This window comes from Triturus cristatus, chromosome 7 (assembly GCF_964204655.1).
Source record: "Triturus cristatus chromosome 7, aTriCri1.1, whole genome shotgun sequence".
NCBI lineage: Eukaryota > Metazoa > Chordata > Amphibia > Caudata > Salamandridae > Triturus > Triturus cristatus.
In genome coordinates this window covers 16,110,813-16,134,270 of record NC_140590.1, presented here as the reverse complement: position 1 = coordinate 16,134,270, position 23,458 = coordinate 16,110,813, and the positions used below count along the sequence as shown (strand labels likewise).

Sequence of the window (23,458 nt, the reverse complement as noted above, 5' to 3'; positions counted from 1 at the left end):
TAGTAGAGAGAACAGCAGGCTGGGGGTCTGATTAGCAGGCCCACATCCTCAATATGTCAAAAACCAGTGAAGCAAAAAGCAAAAATTTGGGGTGACCATAGGATAGCAGACCCTACTCTCCTACAACCACAATCGATGGTTGCTTGAAGCATTGAACTCGGAATCGCCCCAGGGGACGTAATGGAGTTGAAAAGCCTCGTGAGAAGAGGGGCCAAAGTGGGGCAAAACTGCTTATAAAAAGCTGCAGTGTAGCCATCAGGGCCTCCTCAACCCGAATGTCACTGTCCAGAAATTCGGCCTGAGCAGGGGTCAGTGCAGGAAGTTGGACCTAATCCAGGTAGGCTTCTATATCCACAGGATTCAATTGCTGGGCAGTGTAAAGAGAGGCATAGAAGTCCCTGAATGTTGCAGCGATTTGCGCATCGTCCGAGCCATCGAGGATTCCCTGTACTCCCTGTTGCGACCGGGTCTCATGGAGATTGTGGGCCAATAGGCGGCCACATCTATCTGCCCCCACATAAAAGGCGTGGTGGCCTCTAACTACTTAGACTGGGCGAAATGCAAGATGATCAGGAGAAAGCTCCAAGCAAATACGGCCAGCCTCAACACAGACCACCTGCAGCACTTAGGTATGTCATGTACCCAAAAGCAAAGAAACCAATCAATCAATCAATCAAAGGCATTTATAACGCGCACTACTCACCCGGAGGGTCTCAAGGCGCTTGGGGGGGGGGGGTCCGCTACTGCTCGAACAGCCAGGTCTTGAGCTTCTTCCTGAAGGAGAGGTGGTCTTGGGTCAGGCGTAGGTCGGGAGGGAGGGAGTTCCAGGTCTTGGCGGCCAGGTGGGAGAAGGACCTTCCTCCTGTTGTCGCTCTTCGGATGCGGGGGACGGCGGCGAAGGCGTGACTGGTCGATCGGAGATGGCGTTTGGGAGCGTAGAAGTTGAGGCGGCTGTTGAGGTAACTCGGGCCTTGGTTGTGTAGGGCTTTGTGTGCGTGGGTGAGGAGCCGGAAGGTAATTCTCTTGTTGACCGGGAGCCAGTGCAGGTCTCTCAGGTGTCTGGAGATGTGGCTGTGTCTGGGGATGTCGAGGATGAGTCTCGCTGAGGCGTTCTGGATCCGCTGGAGTCTCTTCTGGAACTTGGCGGTGGTTCCGGCGTAGAGGGCGTTGCCGTAGTCCAGACGGCTGGTGACGAGGGCCTGGGTGACCGTCTTCCTGGTCTCGGTGGGGATCCACCGGAAGATCTTACGTAGCATGCGCAGGATGTTGAAACAAGACGAGGAGACGGCGTTGACTTGTCTGGTCATGGAGAGGGAGGAGTCCAGGATGAAGCCCAGGTTGCGTGCGTGGTCTGTCGGTTTGGGTGCGGTGCCCAGGGCGGGGGGCCACCAGGAGTCGTCCCAGGCGGAGGGCGAGGAGCCCAGGATGAGGACTTCCGTTTTGTCTGAGTTCAGTTTCAAGCGGCTGGTCGTCATCCATTCGGCTACGTCTTTCATCCCTTGGTGTAGGTTGGCTCTGGCGGTGGCGGGGTCGTTGGTGAGGGAGAGGATCAGCTGTGTGTCGTCGGCGTAGGAGATGATGTTGAGGTTGTGTTGGCGTGCGATGGCCGCAAGGGGGCTCATGTAGACATTGAAGAGGGTGGGGCTGAGCGAGGAGCCTTGGGGAACGCCGCAGATGACTTCTGTTGCTGCAGATCTGAACGGGGGTAGGCGAACTCTCTGTGTCCTTCCAACGAGGAAGGAGATGATCCAATCCAGTGCCTTCTCCTGGATTCCGACGTTGTTGAGGCGCTGCACTAGGGTGCGGTGGCAGACAGTGTCGAATGCCGCGGAGAGGTCTAGATGAGGGCCGCTGTTTCTCCGTTGTCCAGCAGGGCTCGGATGTCATCGGTGGCAGCGATGAGGGCAGTTTCGGTGCTGTGGTTGGCCCGGAAGCCAGACTGTGAGGGGTCGAGGGATCCGTTCGTCTCGAGGAAGGCGGCCAGCTGCTTGTTGACTGTCTTCTCGATGACTTTGGCTGGAAACGGGAGGAGCGAGATGGGGCGGTAGTTCTTGAGTTCGGTGGGGTCCGCTGTTGGTTTCTTTAGTAGAGCGATGAGATCGGCGTGCTTCCAGCTCTCCGGGAAGGTGGCGGTGTCGAAGGAGGTGTTGATGATGTCCCGCAGGTGGGGTGCGATGACAGCGTCGGCCTTGTTGAAGACGTGGTGAGGGCAGGGGTCGGTTGGGGATCCGGAGTGGATGGAGTTCATCGTGCGGATGGTGTCTTCGGTGTTGATCGGTGTCCAGGCGCTGAGGGTGGTGGTGGGGGGCATTGGTGCGGTCGTGGGGGGCGTTGTTTGTGTGCTGAAGCTGTTGTGTATGTCAGCGATCTTGTTGTGGAAGTACGAGGCGAGGGAGTTGCAGAGGTCTTGCGATGGGGTGATGTCGTTGTTTCCGGGGTTGGGGTTGGAGAGCTCTTTCACGATGTTGAAGAGTTCCTTGCTGTTGTGTGCGTTGTTGTCCAGGCGGTCCTTGAATGCTGTTTTCTTGGTGGCGTGGATCAGTTGATGGTGCTTTCGGGTGGCGAGCTTGAGGGTAGTCATGTTGTCCGGTGTTGGGTCTCTTCTCCAGGCTTTCTCGAGGGCTCGGCAGTTCTTCTTGGAGCATTTGAGTTCGTCGGTGAACCAAGGGGCCTTCTTGCTGCCGGATCTGCTGGGCGGGGTCCTCAGAGGAGCGAGTTTGTCCGCGCAGTTGCTGATCCACTTCGTGAGGTTGTCGGCGGCCTGGCTGGGGTTCGCTGAGCTGGCGGGAGGGTGCTGGCTCAGGAATGCGGCGAGTTGGTTGGCTGTGATCTTGTTCCAGCTTCTTCGTGCAACCTGTGGCTGGTGGTGGTGGATCGTGGTCCTTCTGAAGCTGAAGTGGATGCAGCTGTGGTCCGTCCAGTGGAGTCCGGTGGCGTGGCTGAAGACGATGTCCTTGCTGGATGAGAAGACGGCGTCGAGTGTGTGTCCGGTGAGGTGGGTGGGGGTGGTCACCAGCTGCTTGAGTCCGAGGTTGGCGAGGTTGTCAAGCAGGGTGGTGGTGTTGCGGTCGTTTTCGTTCTCCAGGTGGAAGTTGAGGTCCCCGAGGAGGATGTAGTCAGCGGAGGGGAGGGCGTGCGGGCTGATGAAGTCGGCGATGTCCTCGCTGAATGGTGTGCGGGGCCCCGGGGGTCGGTAGATCAGGGTGCCTCTGAGGGTGGTCTTGGGGCCGGTGTGGATCTGGAAGTGCAGGTGTTCGGCGGTTGTCAGGGTGTCGTCGGTGTTGGTCGTGATGCGGATGGTGTTCCTGTGGATGATGGCGATGCCTCCTCCGGTCTGGTTGCCGCGGTCCCTCCGGGTGATCTTGTAGCCCTCTGGGATGGCGATGGCGATGTCGGGCGCTGAGGAGGCGTTCATCCATGTTTCTGTGAGGAAGGCGAAGTCAGGAGCTGTGGTGTCGAGGAGGTTCCAGAGTTGGACGGCGTGTCTGTGGACGGAGCGGGTGTTGAGCAGGATGCACTTCAGGTGGTTGCTGCTGGTGTTCGGCTTGGTGAGTGTTGGTGCAGTGCAGGTCCGGATGCAGGTGAACTTGCAGGAGTGGCAGCTGAAGGGTCCTTGGGTGCGTCTCGGGGTGGCTCGGTAGCATCCTGGGATTCGGCCGGTGTTGAGTGCGTTGAGGGTGGCGGCGGCGTCACTCCGGCGGGTGAGCTGGGGTCTGCGGGGGACAGGGGTCCTGGTGCGGGGCGCGGTCCAGGCGCGGACGGGCGTAGACGGGCGTACCTTTGGCGCACCTTCGGTGCTCAATCGGTGCTCCCGCTGCGTGCGGTCGCTCAGGGGGCGTCATAAGAAGGGAGCCGGGAGGGAGGGTCCGCTGGGAGGCGGGGAGCACGGGGCCAATCGGCAGGCGGGGGGGCGGGGTCGCGGCAGGGAACGGCGGGAAAACCTATGCGGGCTTGGTGGGCGGCCCTGCGGCGGCTGGGGCGCCGGGGATCCGAGGTCGGGCGGCCCTGCGGCGGCTGGGGCGCCGGGGATCCGAGGTCGGGCAGGCAGCAGGTAAGGAGGCAGGCAGAGCAGGCGGGCGGCGTGGGGGCGACCAGGCGGTGGAGGGCGCAGTGGTCGCTCCTGAGCCGAGGTCTGGGTCCCCTTAAGAAGGGAGCCGGGAGGGAGGGTCCGCTGGGAGGCGGGGAGCGCGGGGGCCAATCGGCAGGCGGGGGGGCGGGGTCGCGGCAGGGAACGGCGGGAAAACCTATGCGGGCTTGGTGGGTGGCCCTGCGGCGGCTGGGGCGCCGGGGATCCGAGGTCGGGCGGCCCTGCGGCGGCTGGGGCGCCGGGGATCCGAGGTCGGGCAGGCAGCAGGTAAGGAGGCAGGCAGAGCAGGCGGGCAGCGTGGGGGCGACCAGGCCGTGGAGGGCGCAGTGGTCGCTCCTGAGCCGAGGTCTGGGTCCCCTTAAGAAGGGAGCCGGGAGGGAGGGTCCGCTGGGAGGCGGGGAGCGCGGGGGCCAATCGGCAGGTGGGGGGCGGGGTCGCGGCAGAGAACGGCGGGAGAACCTATGCGGGCTTGGTGGGCAGCCCTGCGGCGGCTGGGGCGCCGGGGATCCGAGGTCGGGCGGCCCTGCGGCGGCTGGGGCGCCGGGGATCCGAGGTCGGGCAGGCAGCAGGTAAGGAGGCAGGCAGAGCAGGCAGGCAGCGTGGGGGCGACCAAGGACCATGCAAGAAGCGTGGGGGCAACCAAGGACCATGCAAGAAGCTAGGGGAAGAGCTGGGCACCCGTGGCACACCCACAAGCTGCACCCAGACCTAGCTGGGCCGCCTCCGCAGAAGACCAAGTCCCACCCTCGGCGGCCACCTCTATTGGTGGCTACGCTCCAACCCCAGTATCAGTGCAAATCACCTAGAACGCCAAGGATATGTTCTTACTGTTCACAGCTGAGCAGCTCCAACAGAGCCCAGTGGCGGCGGCCAGACATCCAGGCAAGAATCAGCAGTGTGCAGCGGCCCCAGGTAAGTGCTTGCACAGGGTAGGGCCAGTGCAAGAATTGGCGGTGCTCAACGAAGCGACTCCAAGCGCAGCAGGGTCCCCCTGATCCCACGCAGAGCTGATCCCAACGTGGGGTAATGGAAGCGGTGATCGCCAATAAAAAGTGCGCCCTCTTTCAGTCCGGTATGGCCCACAGCTGGGGGCCCCTCGAGGCGCTAGTGAACCCCAAAACTCACCTGATGGCAGCAGGAGGGGGGCTCTTCGAGTAACGCTCAGCCCACTGTCTGACGGGGTCAAGGGTTGCAGCCCACTGCTGGCTCTGCAGAAAGACCAGGCCTCGATGAGAAAGGGCCATGTGTAGATGGGGGCCGATGTAGTGACAATTGGCACCAAGGGCGAAGGGAGACTGCGGGAGAGCGGGCCACTTCTGCAGGGGAGGGCGATAATGCAGACCGCGCCAACATAGGCCCTGGTTGGATGCCGGCGAGGCCCAGTGCAGCCGGTGCCTCACGTGAAATTGGTCCCAGGGGTGATCGGGCCCAGCCGCGCTCCTCTCGGCGATGACCCCAAACAGTCAAAAGAAAGCCAAGCCCAAGAAGCAATGGCGATCGGGCAACTCCGGCCCCTCCTGACGATGGAAGCTGTAAGGGGCACCCCTGCTCAAGGTGGGTGGTCACAAGAGTCGCTGTACTGCGGCGGGTGTTTCAGCCAGTCAAGGCAATAAGGCGGCCGCAGCACCGCGGCCCAGCAAGAGCGGAAAGGATGCCTCTTCCGGCTGCAGGATCCCGGCACTCGGAGCCCACTCCAGGATGAAAGCCAGAAGCGCTGCATCGGGTACCAGATTCAGCTCTCCCGGACGCTCTGGCCAATGCAGGACCAGTGGAGGCTACCGCACACTGATCTCCAAGCTGTAGATGGCCCCTTCGCCAGTGCTTAATGCAGCGGTTGGCGGAGAGGTAGCGAGGCACGTCTCACCTCTCCGCCATCTTGGCCACGCCCCGAGGTGCCTTAATTTAGACACACAGTGGATCTCTTGAAGGTCTTCAAGATTCTGTGTGTGTTGTATTGAAAGTTATACATTTTATAGAGTACACTTCATGCTTTGAACAAAGTCTTCGCAACTCAAAATCACTCCGTGATAATACTGTGGGAGATTCTCACAGATTCTTTTTTCCTTTATTACCTTTGGTGGTTTCTGGTTTGCAGGTCAATATTTTGTGCTAGCTTCTCTTGAGTGCCTTTAAAGTAAAAGAAGCATACAATGAGAAATCCCAATATTAAAACGATTCGACTAGAGGTTTAGTGGTGCTGTTAGTTACCTAGGATTAGAACTGCTGATAAATCTATACACTTTGTACAAATGAGACCTCTGTTGAACCTGGTGTTACAGGGATGCGGTATAGTTTTCTGTGTCAAAAGATCCTTCACGTTATGGGAGTGTTGAAGATAAATGTACTCGCTAACATTGATTATCTTAATTGATTATCGGACCTGTTGATTGCTTCTCCAGGTTGCTAGTTGTACTGAAGCGCTTGAGCTGTGTGGTAGGAGAGGGAAACAGAATGGTGTCTTAAGGAGCCCAAAATCGACCTGTCTTTCCGTCTTACGACCTCAGGGTCTTAGGGGCCAATTCACAGAACTAACTTAAGACAAAATCCTAAACTTACTACTTTTGGTATTCACAGAAGGTAGGATTTTGTCTTAAGTTTTACTTAAGACAAACTAAGACAGACTTAAGACAGACTTAAGACAAACTTAAGACAAACTTAAGACAAACTTAACACAGACTTAAGACAGACTTAAGACAAACTTAAGACAAAATCCTAACTTAAGTCTGTCTTAAGTCTGTCTTAAGTCTGTCTTAAGTTTGTCTTAAGTCTGTCTTAAGTCTGTCTTAAGTTTGTCTTAAGTTTGTCTTAAGACAAACTTATAACAAATTCCTAACTTCTGTAAATACCAAAAGTAGTAAGTTTCGCATTTTGTCTTAAGTTAGTTCTGTGAATCGTGCCCTTACTGTGGAGTGAATAGGCTCTCTGACAAAGAAAGCAGGTGATATCAGGATTGTAGCTATTATTAGACCAGCAGGTGTAGTAGCAAACACAAGGAGAGGACCCTGTGCCTCATGGGCACAGTCCAGCACAAACTGCCAAGCCAGGTAATCCCTGGACCTGAAACAAGCATCCTGCGACCGGTTTCGTGGTAACACCTCTCATCAGCCAAGCTAGCTTGAATCCAGTGGAACCAAGGCCCAGGGGCATGAGCCGCAACTGTACCCTAGTTATGCTAGTGACGTAACAGGAGTGATGGGCCCCTCTGCATAGTGTGGCGAGGGGCCCTGATTTTTCCATATCTCACAGATATTCATTGTCCTAAGTCTGAATAGAGCCGCTGAAGAGTTGGGAGCCCTGCAAGGGACTGCATTACGCCCCTGAATTATGCATATATTTCACTACCCACCAGGAGGTGCAGAGTTCCCATGGTTCTTGTTTCCCCCTGGACCCATGGCTCCTTGCTTGCCTTGCATTGGCTATTGGTCCTTTGCGGCAGGCAGGTAAAACATTATCACCTTCTGTTCTGCTTGATGTCTGCAAGTTTGTCTTCAGCAAGGAGGCTGCTGCAGCTTTTTCGCATGTGATGGGGCCTTCTTTGTCTTACACTTACGCTGTACTCTTAAATCAGAACACCACCATCACTGGAATAGACTTCCATGCATTAAATAAGGAATGAAATCATGTGGTCATTTCCATAATAGTAGAAGTCCAGTCCGTGTGCTTTCACTTACATGAAGGGCTCTACATTTTTTATTTTAACTTCGAGTTCCCGGTTTTTAAAACTTTAACGTTTAGAAGAGAGGGTGGACGATCAAAGAACGTAGGGGCCGATTCACAGAACTAATCTGAGACAAAATCCTAAACGTACTACTTTTGGTATTCACAGAAGGCATTTAGTAGTAGTAAAGTTAGGATTTTGTCTTAAGTTAAGATTTTGTCTTAAGTTAACCTTAAGCTAACTTAAGTTAAACTTAAGTTTGTCTTAAGTTTTAGTCTTAAGACAAAATTCTAACATTACTACTACTAAATGCCTTCTGTGAATGCCAAAAATAGTAAGTTTAGGATTTTGTCTCAGATTAGTTCTGTCAATCGGCCCCCTTGTCTTGGTACCCTCACTCATGTGGCAGGCCATACAAAGCAGTGTGTACACAAACACACACAGACGTTTATAATGTCAGTGTATGCAGTGTTAAACTTCCACTTATGTAGTGTGTAACAGTGTGCAGCCTTACAGACACGCATGTTTACAAGGCAAAGTATGCAGTCTTTGTAGTCCCACCTAGTTGGAGGGCCACAGAGCTCAGCGCATGCACTCTCACCTATATACAAGGGAGAGTATGAAGTCTTTGTACTCCAACCCGTGTGTAGAACCACAGGGCTCTGCACATACACTCTCAGCAATATACAAGGGAGAGAATACAGTCTTTGTTCTCCTACCCATGTGGAGCACCACAGGGCTCAGTGCATACACTCTACCCAGTATACATGGACAGAGTATGCAGTCTTTGTACTGTCTTTGAATTAACGGATTCACAGAGGCGTTACTCCGTGGTGTTTCTCGGCCAAATTCAGATCCTGTAACAGGACTGTTTTTTCTGTTGCAAGGGGCTCGAGCTAAGGGGCGTGACATTATAGACCGACGAAACAAAAGTTTAAGGTTTGGATATCTTCACATCATCCGGGTGACTGGGCTGCAAGACATAGATATCTGTGATCCAATAATGTGAGAGAAAGGACGCCGCATTAAAAGCTTGAGCTCGACATTATTTGCGTGAGGGTGATTATCTGCCTTTGTAAATAGGTATTGGAATTATTGGCAACTTTTACCACTTGGCTGGTTGTATTTGGAGGCAAACTACGCCCAGGTTCAAATAAATGACACATTCGTCAAGAATTTTAAATTGATATTGGGAATTATATATGTTTTTTCCTGAAGAAGGTGATGGCCATAAACTAGTGCCCACCGAAATGTGTCGATGCGCTGAGAAGAAAAGTCTACTCTAAGTCTATGTGGACAATGGTATCAGATATGATCCATGAAACAATTTTCTAGATGATTACAATTTATTTGTTGTTGATTTAGTAGCACTTTTCTGTGAGCTGGAATCATTTTTCCTACTCTGCTTCCCAATTCTTTTTAGTTAAAAAAATGTTTTTAGGCTTTTGCCATTTTAAGGTCTTTTATGTTTTTTATTGCTATATGTCATATGTAGTTAAGATAGGGACTATATATTTTTAAACATAAAATGTTTGTACACTGTTATTCATAGATACCTGCATATTTGCTATTGAATAAATCTGTATTTTTAAATTAGAATTATTTTTGATTGCACTGTCTTTTTGTCCATTGTCATCATATTCGTGATTTGAGGTTCCATGTGTAAGTGTGGTACATTAAGTGTGGATTGACCCAAAGGTATTTTTTTATGACCTAGGTCTTTGTACTCCCACCTATTTGGAGCACCACAGTGTTCAGCGCATGCACTCTCACCAGGATACTAGGGAGAATATGCATTCTTTGTACTCCTACCCATGTGGGGCACCACAGGGCTCAGATCATACACTGTCACCAGTATACAAGGGAGAGTATGCAGTCTTTAAACTTCCACCCATGTGGAGCACCACAGGGCTGGAGTCATACACTCACCAGTATACAAGGGAGAGTACACAGTCTTTGTACTCCCACCCGTGTGGAGTGCCACAGGTCTCAGCACATACACTCTCACCGATATACAAGAGAGAGTATGCAGTCTTTGTACTCCTACCCATGTGGGGCACCACAGGGCTCAGCTCATACACTGTCACCAGTATACAAGGACAGAGTATGCAGTCTTTAAACTTCCACCCATGTGGAGCACCACAGGGCTGGAGTCATACACTCACCAGGATACAAGGGAGAGTACACAGTCTTTGTACTTCCACCCATGTGATGCACCACAGGGCTCAGAGCATACACTAGCACCAGTATACTAGGGAGAGGACGCAGTCTTTGTACTCCCACCTATTTGGAGCACCACAGTGGTCAGCGCATGCACTCTCACCAGGATACAAGGGAGAGTATGCAGTCTTTGTACTCCTACCCATCTGGAGCACCACAGGGCTCAGCTCATACACTGCCACCAGTATGCAAGGGAGAGTATGCAGTCTCTGGACTTCCACCCATGTGGAGCACCACAGGGCTTGAGTCATACACTCACCAGTATACAAGGGAGAGTACACAGTCTTTGTACTCCAACCCATGTGGAACACCACAGGGCTCAGCTCAGCTCATACACTGCCACCAGTATGCAAGGGAGAGTATGCAGTCTCTGGACTTCCACCCATGTGGAGCACCACAGGGCTTGAGTCATACACTCACCAGTATACAAGGGAGAGTACACAGTCTTTGTACTCCCACCCGTGTGGAGTGCCACAGGTCTCAGCGCATACACTCTCACCGATATACAAGAGAGAGTATGCAGTCTTTGTAATTCCACCCATGTGATGCGCCACAGGGCTCAGCTCATACACTCTCACAAGTATACAAGGACAGAGTATGCAGTCTTTGTACTCCAACCCATGTGGAGCACCACAGGGCTCAGAGCATACACTCTCACCAGTGTACAAGGGAGAGCATGCAGTCTTTGTACTCCACTCATAAAGAACATCACAGTTACATCCCCTATACTCTCAGTGCATCACGTTAATGGTTATGTGACAGTAGGTGTTGATAAAGGGGGCCTAAATTGCAGAGTAGTGGTTGCACATGAGAGTGTGTACAGAGCTCCCTGACACAAGCATATGTTAAAACACAGCAATATATGACTTTCTGACCCTTCCCTCTCTCTGTGTTTTTCAGAAAAAGACAGTTCCCCACATAATAGCAGTCCAGGACTCTCAGTTGGATATATCGTCGGCATTGTGATTGGCGTGCTAGTGGAGGTCATCATTGTGTAAGTGTGCATAGAGACTCATGCCAAGATATCTCCATCTGTGGCTTTAGTCCACCATTGGCTCCCAGCTGTTCCTCAGTGTTTCCTTTCTGGGATTAACCCCCCTCTCTTCGTCCTCAGGGTCTGGCTCAATTCCGTCCTCAGTGTTTCCTTTCTGGGATTAACCCTCCTCTCCCTTCATCTTCAGGGTTTGCCTTTAATCCTTCCTCAGTGTTTACTTTCTGGGATTAAACCCCTTCTCCTTTCATCTTCAAACTATGTTTATAGCTCTTCCCCGGTGTTTCCTATCTGGGATTAACCTCCTCTCCACTCATCTTCATCTTCAGGGTCTGCCTCTAGTCCTTCCTTAGTGTTTTCTTTCTGGGATTAACCCCCCTCTCCCTTTGTCCTCAAGTTCAGCCTCTAGTCCTTCCTTAAAGTTTCCTTCAAGGGATTAATACCTACCTCCCTTCCTCTTCAGGTTCCATCTCTAATTCTTCTTCCATGTTCTACCTCATAAATCATCCCCGTCTTCCTTTCCCTGTAATATCTGCCCCTGCCTCTCTCCTCCAAACCCCTAATTCTTTGGATGCTCTGTGGGCTGAACAAGGCTGAGAAGAAAATGTACTGGGAGACAGAAGTGAGCGATGCACAGCTGAGGTAAGGGTACACCATCGCCACACGGCTGAGGAAAGGGTACACCATTGTCACACGGCTGACATAAGGGTACACCATCATCACACAGCTGTGGTAATGGTACACCATCATCACATGGCTGAGGTAAGGGTACACCATCAATACACAGCTGAGGTAAGGGTACACCATTGCCACACTGCTCAGGTAAGGGTACACCATTGTCACACAGCTGAGGTAAGGGTACACCATCATCACACAGCTGAGGTAAGTGTACACCATCATCACACAGCTGAGGTAAGGGTACACCATTGTCACACGGCTGACATAAGGGTACGCCATCGCCACATGGCTGAGGTAAGGGTGCACAATAGTCACATGGCTGAGGTAAGGGTAACAGATTTCTAAAAGAATCTACGACTGTTTAATTTCAATTTTTGAATGGTTGGGTAAATAAATGTTTAAGGACATGCTAAAAAGAGGCAACTCAACAATTGTATAAAAATTGTGACCAATTGTCTTTGTTTTCGTATGACCTTGATAATGTGATTAGTCATATTTACGCGGTGCAACCAGATATCGAGTGAAGAGTCACTCGCCTATATTGTGTAATTCAAGGGGCAGGCAAACCTCTCTCTGGTGTGCACGCATACTAGTTTAGTTTGATTATTTATCGGAAGACAGGCTTGCAGAGAGTTGTGCGCAACCACATATATTCTGAGGTAAGGGTACACCATAGTCACATGGATAAGGTAAGGGTACGCCATCATCACACGGCTAAGGTAAGGGTACACCATTGTCACACGGCTGACATAAGGGTACACTATTGTCACACGGCTGACATAAGAGTACACCATTTTCACATGCCTGAGGTAAGGGTAAACCATCATCGTATGGCTGAGGGAAGGATACACCATCATTACACAGCTAAAACAAGGGTGCACCATCATCACATAGCTGACATAAGAATACAGCAACTTCACACGGCTGAGGTAAGGGTACACTATTTGCACACGGCTGACATAGGGGTACACCATCATCACACGGCTGAGGTAAGGATACACCATTGTTACACAGCTGACATAAGGGTACCCTATTGTCACACAGCTCAGGTAGGGTGCTCCATCAACACACGGCTGACATAAGGGTAACCTATTGTCACACGGCTGAGGTAGTATACTCCATCAACACACGACTGAGGTAAGGGTACACTATCATCAAGATGGCTGATAAAGAGTACAACCTCTTCACATGGCTGGGTTTTTGGTATACCATAATCACATGGCTGAGGGAAGGGTACACTATTGTCACATGGCTGACATAAGGGTACAGTATCATCACACGTCTCGGTTAAGGGTACAACATTATCACATGGCTGAGGTACATGTACACCATTGTTACATGGCTGAGGAAAGCATACACCATCCTCACACAGCTGAGGTAATTCTTTATTATTGTCAGAATGCTGACATAAGGGTACACAATCATCACACTGCTAAGATAAGTATACACCATCATCACACAGCTGAAATAAGGGTACACTATTGTCACCCGGCTGACATAAGGGTACACCATTGTTACACGGCTGAGGTTATGGTACACCATAATCACATGCATGAGGTTAGGGTACCCTACTGCCACACTGCTGAAGTAAGGGTACACCATCGTCACACGGCTGGGGTAAGGGCCCATCATCGTCACATGCCTGGATGATGTAAGTGTGCACCATTATTGCATGTCTGAGGTAAGAGTACACTATCGTAACATAGCTGAGGTTAGGGTGAACCATAGTCACACGGCTGACATAAGGTTGCACCATCAGCAGACAGTTGAGATAAGCATGCACCATCGTCAATTGGCTGAGGTAATGGTACACCATCATCACACGGCTGGGGTAAGGGTACACCATCATCACACGGCTGAGGTAAGGGTACGATTGTAACTCAGCTGAGGTAAGAGTCTGCTCTCATAGTATTTCAGGTGCATGCCACTCTGGATTATAGTTGTTGTCTTAAATAATGCTACCAGAGAAGGAACAGGCTACTAGAAATACTCCAAGTGAATGGCTGAGAATTTCAGTGACATTAGCCTCTTGTTTATCGTCTCAAATTAGCGGTGTAAGCCCTCTAGTAAGAGAATCTGCCTAGAGGTGAATGGCAGCAAAGATGTCCAGGGCTGCTGCTGCTACACTGAGGGACCCCTCACAGTCCAGTCCAGGTGCTGCCAGAGAATCCTGCTCACATCCTGTGGAACTTACATCTCTTCAGAACATCTGGAGTACTGGAGAAGCATCTTCTGTTGTGTAGAATTCACTTGGATCCATTTGAACTTTATACTTTTGGAGCCTTCATTCAGTGTTATGGGATTTCCATTCATCTGTATATATAGTGTTGGGGTATGATTCCAACATGTTTGATAACAAGCACTACAGGGTTCTTTCCAACCAGTTTAGAGATGGTCATCGCATAATGACGCATAGCCACACCATGTATCATAATGGCTGATGTACTTACAACCTGAAAAATGTACTCCAAAGCCTGTAGTGGTGTCCTGCTCATGGAGGGGCGCCCTCATACTTAGAACCAAGCACCCTGCCTTCAGGATTGAAAAGCCTGCCTTAGGGGTGACTTATAGGTTTTAAGTGCAGTGACCTCAGATATAAGCAAATTTATATCTGTCATAACTGGTGCTAGCACCAGCTTACACAGGCAGCAATGGCAGGCCGGTAATAACAGTTTGAGTGGTCTCCCTTGGGTGGCATAATACCTGCGTCAGCCCATGGAGGAGCCCTGGTGTATATATGCCCTGGGTACCTCAGTACCATATACTAGGGACTCATAAGGGTACACTAGTAGCCAATCTGGGATGCATCTAAGTACTCACCATAACCAATTTAGGGGAGAAAGCACAGAGACTGGGGTCCTGGTTAGCAGGATCCTAGTCAGACTAGTCAGATACAGCATAACACCATGCAAAACGTGGGGTAACCATGCAGAAGTATCCTACCTTCCTACACTACACCATCACCACACAGCTGAGGTAAGGTCACACCATCGTCAGAAGCATGAGATTAGGGAACACCATCGTCACATGTGTAAGGTAAAGGAATACCATCATCACACAACTGAGTAACGGTACACTATTATTACACAACCGAGGTAAGGGTACACCATCGCCACACAGCTGAGGTAAGGTTACACCATCATCATAAGCATGAGATTAGGGAACACCATCGTCACATGTGTGAGGTAAGGGAATACCATCATCACACAACTAAGTTGAGGGTACACTATTATTACACAACCGAGGTAAGGGTACACCATCGCCACACGGTTGAGGTACAGTTACACCATTACCACACATCTCAGGTAAGGGTACACTATTATTACATGGCTGAGGTAAGGGTACTCAATTATCAGGCGACTAAAATAAGGGTACATAATCATCATACAGCTGAGGTAAGGGTACGCCATTGTCATATGGCTGAGGTAAGAGTACACCATTGTCACACGGCTCAGGCAAGGGTACAACATCGCCAGCTTATCAATGGCAAGCTGCTCAAAAGAAAAATCTCTGCTCCGCAGAGTGTCAAATCTCTGTGAAATCCAATGACATAGCTGAATTCTTCGCCCATCCCTACTCTGTTGTCACACTGCTGAGGTAAGTGTAACCCATTGTCAGATTGATGAGGTAAGGGTACACCAATTCCACACAGTGGAGGTAATGGAACACCATAGTCACATGGGTGATGTAACGGTACACTATCATCACATGGCTGAGGTAAGGAGGGTACACCATCGTTGCATGGTTGAGGTAAGGGTACACAATCATCACATGCCTTAGGTTAGGGTACACTATTGTCACACGACTGAGGTAATAGTACACCCCGTCATACGACTGAGGTCAGGGTACACCATTATCACACAGCCGAGGTAAAGGTGAACCATTGTCACACGGCTGAGTGAAGGGTGCACCATAATCAAAAGGCTGAGGTAACGGTACACCAATTTTACTAGGCTGAGGTAAGGGTACACCATCACCACGTGGCTGAGGTAAGGGTACATGATTGCCACATGACTGAGGTAAGGGTACACTATAGTCACATGGCTGAGATGAGGATATGCCATCATCACACGGCTCATGTAAGGGTACCTTCATCACACGGCTGAGGTAAGGGTACATTATCGCCACACGGCTGAGGTAAGTGTACACCATTGTCACAAGACTGAGATAACGGTACGCAATTGTTATACGGCTGATGTAAGGATACCCCATTGCCACACAGATGAGATAAGGGTACCCTATAGTCACATGGCTGGTGTAAGGTTACACCAGAGGTCTTCAAACTTTTGGATGCCGAGACCCCCCTGTCAACATTTTGAGGCGTAAGGACCCCCTCTTGACAAAAATGTCTAAACCTGTTGACTAAATTGCGTGGGATGAAAATGTAAATAAGGTTATGTGATGCCGCGTATTTTGGGATAGCATTGCTTCATTATTTTGATATTTGTTACACACAGTAACGCTGAGGAAAGATTTCACCCAATCAGTACCCATTTATAACCAAAATACAGCAATTATCATCAGAAAGATTTCAAGTCAACGTTTGTGAAGGGCCTTCCACTCTGCAGCAATACGTGCTGCCACATTAGAAGCTCACCTGGCCCTGACCGGAAGAAGCAGGGGTCCCTTAAAACCCTGGCGGTTTTGTGTAGAGTTAAGCCTTTTACCCATGCAGCTTTCCTCTCACCCCTCCCTTCCATCCCTCTCTCCTCTCCTAACCACGGATCCCTCTCTCACTTTGCAGGTCATTTTCTTTCACCCCTTTTTACAACTTCTGAACTCTCCCCATTCAACCTCTCACTTCACCTTTAATCACCTCTTGCCATTCTGTCCTTTCACTGCCCTCATCTCTAACAGTCTCTCACATTTATCTCATGGCCTCTCTGGCCCTGTCACCTCCCGTGCCCCTCAGCACTTCTCATTCACCTCGTCTCTTCATTCAAATTTTTGTCTATTTGTATCTTACACCTCTCCAGTCCCCCCATTCCTCTTTCACATCTCCCCTTTGTTCTAACAGAAGCCCTCACCTTTGGATCACACTCACTTCTTGCGTGTCCACACTTCTCTTCGGCAATTCACATTTCTCCTCATCCCTGACCTCTTCAATCAAATTCTCTCACTCCCTTGCTGTCCTCTCTCATTTTGGGTGCGGATGCAAGTTCAGAATGGGATGAATGAATGTATGATTACTGATGGGCTTGTTTGAGTGAGTTGCATATTGAGTAGTGAGGGGGACAGGTGAGTGAAGTGTCACATGAGTGCAGGATGAGTAGTGTACTCGTGTGACTGCAGGTTGAGGTATAGTGTGAGCAGGACAAGTGCATTTTGAGAGCAGAGTGATCACTGTGAGTGCAGGGTGAGCGGGTGAATGGTGCAAGTGCATGGTGATCAGTGTGAGTGCATTGTGATCAGTGTGAGTGCAGGGTGAGCGGGTGAATGGTGCAAGTGCATGGTGATCAGTGTGAGTGCATTGTGATCGCTGTGAGCGGGTGAATGGTGCAAGTGCATGGGGATCAGTGTGAGTGCATTGTGATCAGTGTGAGTGCAGGGTGAGCGGGTGAATGGTGCAAGTGCATGGTGATCAGTGTGAGTGCATTGTGATCGCTGTGAGTGCAAGGTGAGCGGGTGAATGGTGCAAGTGCATGGTGATCAGTGTGAGTGCATTGTGATCACTGTGAGTGCAAGGTGAGCATGACAATAAAGGGCGAGAATGAGGAATGAGTTGTCTGAATGCAGGGTGCATTCCCAGACCCATGAAGTAACTCAGCATGTTATTGACGGGGCGTAGACTTTAAGATCTAAGTTAAACTATTGCGGCATTAATCGGGGATCGAGGGTGAAGGAAATAAATAATGTGCTGATCCTGCAACAAACTTCCAGTCCTATGGTTAGGGTTGCCAGCAGATTATTTTGGTGGCCCAGTCGGTACAAAAAAAAACAGTCACCTAAAGCGGTATTTTCAGCGCTTATCTGTGCATACTTCCCAGGGCCGGCTTTAGTGCTGGTGGTGCCCTGTGCGACCATGTTTGTTGATGCCCCCCACAATGACCACCCCCACCACGGATTCTCTCACTAGCACCCTTTAACAGTGACCAAGTCTCCATAACCCCACACTCTCAGATGCATTGAATTAGTTATATAGTGCCACTCATACCAGTGTAGGGTGTCCGAGCACTTTGCATCACACACACATTACACAGAGACAATCAATCATAAGTGTGTAAATCAGTGTATAGGAAATGTTACATAAGCCAAAGGACTAAAAGTATAGGAGTCACATGTCATCCATACTGGTAGGCAGTATAGTTCAAGAGTGCTTGGTGTGGAGAAGCACAAACTCAGAGTCGAAAAAGAAACAGCATAGTTGGGAGTTTCCTTTAATAATAAGAATTGATTTCTAGCCAAATTAACCCTTTTTGCAACATTAATCAATGGTCTAATAATGTATTCTTTGTAGTGTGTATGCTGTTCTAGGATGAAAGTTAATAGCTCACTATTCTCTATTAGGACTTTAAGTTATAAATTGCAAGTAACAAAAGGATGTCTCTTTTGAAAGCAGTAACCTGCTGATCTGTTTACATCATACGCACTCTGTAATCTACTTGGTACACGTTCTTTGCAGCAGGCATATTAACCCTCTGCACTAACATCACCTAAGTCAAAACCTCAACTATACAACATTCTGATCTCTCTCCAGGAAGATAATTAATCACATGAGTTATCTTGACATTTATGTGAGGCCTGGTAATGGCGGGGTGAAAAAACGCTGCAGCAGGTGCTTCAAAAGCACAATAAACTTTCACTCACGGCGCCCCCAGGAAGCCAACTTTGTATTCCTTTCCATGAAATGCATTCTCACACTACGGCAGTGAATGTAAAATCCAAATGTAAGGAATAGGCACAGTGGGGACCCAGGGGGTACTGGAACCAGCAAAAAAACCTAAGCCTCTGTAACCAGTTTGCAAAGGCATGTTAAAATGCAAATGGTCTTTAAAGACCTGTGAAAAAACACGGGGGTGCCGGAGATAGGAATCCAGACACTGCCCAGCTGAGCCCCCAGCAGCTCAAGTTTCACTGCAGCAGCCCGGGCTGAGACACAGGACGGGGGAAGGGGGCGGGGGGGGGCTGAAGCCCTTGGGCCTGGGCAGAAGTGTGACTGGGAAGGCGCGACCCCCTTTGCATCACTCCACGGCCCCCCTGGGGGTCGCGCCCCACAGTTTGAAGACCCCTGGGTTACACCATCATCACACAGCTCATGTAAGGGTACAGCACCACCAGACGGCTGAGGTAAGGGTACACCATTGTCACAAGGCTGGTGTAAGGGTACACATTGTAACATGGCTGAGGTAAGGGTGCAACATCATCAACTGACTAAGGTAAGGGTACACCATCATCACAGGGCTGAAGTAAGGGTAAACCATCTTCACATGGCTGAGGTAAGGGTGCAACACCATCACACAGCTGAAGGTAAGGGTACACCATTGTCACAAGGCTGAGATAAGGGTACACCATCATCACATGGCTGAGATAAGGGTACACCATCATCACATGGCTACAGTAAGGGTACACCATCACCACACAGCTCAGATAAGAGTACACCATTGTCACACAGCTCATGGAAGGGTACACTATTAAGCCAAGGCTCAGGTAAGTGTACACCATCATCACATAGCTGATGTAAGGGCACACCATCATCACATGGCTGATGTAAGTGTACACCATTGTCATGCGGCAGATGTAATGGAAAACCGTTGTCACGCAGATGAGGTAATTGTACACCATCATCACACGGTTGAGGTAAGGGTACACCATCGTCACACTGCTGAGGTAAGGGTTTACCACCATCACATGACTGAGGTAAGGGTACACCATAATCACATGGCTGAGGTAAATGTACACCATCGTCACACGGCTGAGGTAAGGGTGCAGAATCGTCACATGGCTGAGGTAAGGTTACACCATTGTTACACAGCTCAGATAAGAGTACACCATCGTCACACAGCTAATGTAAGGGTACACCATTATCTCACAGCTCAGGTAAGGGTACACCATCGTCACACCTCTGAGGTAAGGGTACACCATTGTCACAGGGCTGAGGTAAGGGTAAACCATTTTCACACGGCTGAGGTAAGAGTACACCACCTTCACACAGCTGAGGTAAGGGTTCACCACCATCACACGACTGATGTAAGGATACACCATAATCACACGGCTTAGCTAAGGGAACACCATCGTCACATGGCTGAGGTAAGGGCACACCATCGTTACACAGCTGAGGTAATGGGACACCATCACAACAGAGCTGAGATAAGGGTAACCATTGTCACATGGCCGAGGTAAGGGTACGCCATCCTCACACGGCTGAGGAATGGGTACATCACCAACAAGTAAAGATACACCATTGCCACATGGCAGAGGTAAGTGTACCCCATCATCACATGGCTGAGGTAATGTTACACCATTGTTGCACTGCTGATGTAAGGGTACTCTATCCCCACAGGGCTTAGGTAAGGGTACACCATCACCACAGAGCTCAGGTAAGGCTACACTATTGTCACACGGCTGAGGTAAGGGTACAAAATCATCACACAGCTCAGGTAATGGTACATCATTGTCATATGGCTTAGGTAAGGGTTCACCATTGTCATACGATTAAGGGATGAGTACACCATCATCACAAGGCTCAGGTAACTGTACACCATAGTCACATGGTTGAGGTCAGGGTACACCATTGTCAGACGGGTGAGGTAAGGGTACACCATGGTTACACAACTGAGATAAGGGTACACTAATGTTACACAGCAGAGGTAAAGGTACACTATCGCCAGTCATATTGGCGAGCCTACTAGTGTTTATGTTTTCTTTGCAGATTCTTTTTATTTGAGCGGGTGTCTTATCGAGTACTACAAAGACACATACAACTCTTCAGTTGTAAGTGATTGGCAGTTTTATTGTGGTTTGTTTTGAGTTTGTGCACAGAATTGGGTTAAATGGTCAGCAGATCTGTAAAACACTAGGTGAAGGCTGGTTCATGGTTTTTTATACACAGGAAGCATTTGTGGACGGGTCTGTTTACACCACATAAAGGTATTCAAACACTGAGGTGGGACTTTGGTCTTAATGTGAATATTGTGGTATTGTAATGCATGACGGAACAGTTCCTCCCGGTATGTTTAACCATGGATTTTATGTTTGATTGCAGTTCCCTTGACGAAGGGATCAGTTGATCCCGAAATGCATTGGGAAACAACCACATAAAGCATTGTTTGTTGATCAATATTATGTTGTGTTTTTTTTATTTAAAATGTATGTATTATGCCTTCATTAGTTAGAATGACATGATGGTATAAAGTAAAATTGTAAACGCGATGGTTACAATGCGCAGAGTAATAAATTAAGAAACAAAAAAAGCATTGTTTAAGATTTTGTAAATTAAGTGTAGTGTTTTTTACATAGCAATGCGGGCAGGGGCAAGTGCATCCATAGACTTGCAAGGCACACATAATGTGATAAGGGTACGCCATTTCCACACACAGCTGAGGTAAAGGTACGCCATCATCACATGGGTGAGGTAAGTGTGTACTACCTTCACACAGCTGATGTAATAGTATATCACTGCCACACGACTGAGGTCAGGGTACACCATCATAACACGGCTGAGGTAAGTATACATCATAATCACACGGCTGACGTAATAGTATAGCACTGCAACATGACTGCGGTCAAGGTACACCATCATCACACAGCTGAGGTAAGGGTACACCATCGTCACAAGGCTGAGATAACGGTTAACGATTGTTACACGGCTGATGTAAGGCTACACCATTGCCACACACCTGAGGTAAGGGTCCGCTATAGTCACATGGTTGGTGTAAGGTTACACCATTGTCACACTGCTCAGGTAAGGGTACACCATTGCCACATGGCTGAGGTAAGGGTACACCATTGTCACACAGCTACGGTAGGGGTACACCATCGTCACACAACTGAGGTAACGGTACACCATTGTTACATGGCTAAGGTAAGGGTACACCATCGCCACATGGCTGAGGTAAGGGTACACCATTGCCACATGGCTCAGGTAAGTGCACACAATCATCACACAGTTCAGGTAAGGTACCCCTTTGTCACAATGCTCAGGTAAGGGTACATCATTGCCATATGGCTGAGGTAAGGGTACACCATTGTCACACAGCTAAGGTAAGGGTACACCATCATCACACAACTGAGGTAACGGTACACCATTGTTACACGGCTAAGGTAAGGGTACACCATCGCCACATGGCTGAGGTAAGGGTACGTCAACAAAAAGAGGGACAGATGGGTAAGTTTAACGAGGTCCAGTGTACATACCCTAACGACTAGTAATACAAAAAGAGTACAAAGTTCCTCTGGTCGGAGAAAGATGTAGGTCAGTGAAAAAGGTAATAGTATCAGCGGGGTTGTCATGTGTTACGGAAGGGGGAAACCCTTTGTTGGAACTAGGGCTCTCACACACCCAGCAAGCTAGGCGTCATGCTTCATCATTTGAGCCTGCCCCTCGTCAGGTCGGCGCTGCAATTCCTGACGGGCTCCCAATAATGGGGCTCTTTGGCGTAGGGTACACCATTGCCACATGGCTCAGGTAAGTGCACACAATCATCACACGGTTCAGGTAAGGTACCCCTTCGTTACATAGCTCAGGTAAGGGTATGCCATTGTCACACAGCTGAGGGAATGGTACACCATTGTCACACAGCTCAGGTAAGGGTACACTGTTGGGACATGGCTCAGGTAAGTGCACACCATTATCACATGGTTCAGGTAAGGGTACACCATCGTCACACGGCTGAGGGAAGTGTACACTATTGACACATGGCTCAGGTAAGGGTACACCATAGTAACATGGCTGAGGTAAGTGTACACCATTGTCACACTGCTAAGGTAAGGGAACACCATCGTCACATGGGTGAGGTTAGGGTACACCATTGTCACATGTCTGAGGTCAGGGTGAGCCATAGTCACATGGCTGACTTAAGGTTGCACCATCATCACACGGTTGAGGTAAGCATACACCATCGTCAGATGGCTAAGTTAATGGTACACTATCATCACACGACTGAGGTAAGGGTACACTATCATCACATGGCTGAGTCAACGGTACACTATCGTCACATGGCTAAGGTAAGGCTACACCATCGTCACATGGGTGAGTTAATGGTACACCATTGTCACACAGCTGAGGTAAGGGTACACCATCGCCACATGGCTGAGGTAAAGACACACCATTGTCAGACGGCTGAGTTAGGGTACAGCATCGTCACATAACTGAGGTAAGGGTACAGCATTGCCACATTACCGATGTAAGTGAATGCCATCATAGTATTTTGGGTGCATGCCACTCTGGATTATAGTAGTTGCCTTAAATAATGTTACCAGATAAGGAAAAAGCTACTGGAATTTCAGCGACATTAGCCACTTGTTTATCCTCTCAAATGAGCGGTGTAAGCCCTCCAGTAAGAGAATCTGTCTAGAGGTGAATGACAGAAAATATGTCCAGGGCTGCTGCTGGGGGGGGGGGGCTCCCAGTCCAGCCCAGGTCCTGCCAGAGAAGCCTGCTCACACCCAGTGGGACTTACATCTCTTCAGAACATCTGGAGTACTGGAGAAACATCTTCCCATGTTGTGTAGAATTCACGTGGATCCATGTGAACTGGTTACATTTGGAGCCCTTATTCAGTGTTATGGAATTTCCATTCATCTGGATTAAGCTGACTGAAGTCTGAGGAAAAAGTCCTGCTCATTTCAGGACTTTTCCTCAAAGTAGTACTGTCACCGGATCTGG

At 49.6% G+C, this 23,458-nt stretch overlaps 1 protein-coding gene across 1 annotated transcript in view; it reads left to right on the top strand.

The window, feature by feature from the left end:
- Nucleotides 1-23,458, top strand: part of LOC146808695 (uncharacterized) — a 388,468-nt gene that overhangs the window by 359,190 nt on the left and 5,820 nt on the right. Inside the window, exon 5 of the mRNA XM_085614782.1 lies at nt 10,866-10,959. Coding sequence (XP_085470908.1) covers nt 10,866-10,959 — 94 coding nt within the window. The remainder of the gene's footprint in view (nt 1-10,865; nt 10,960-23,458) is intronic.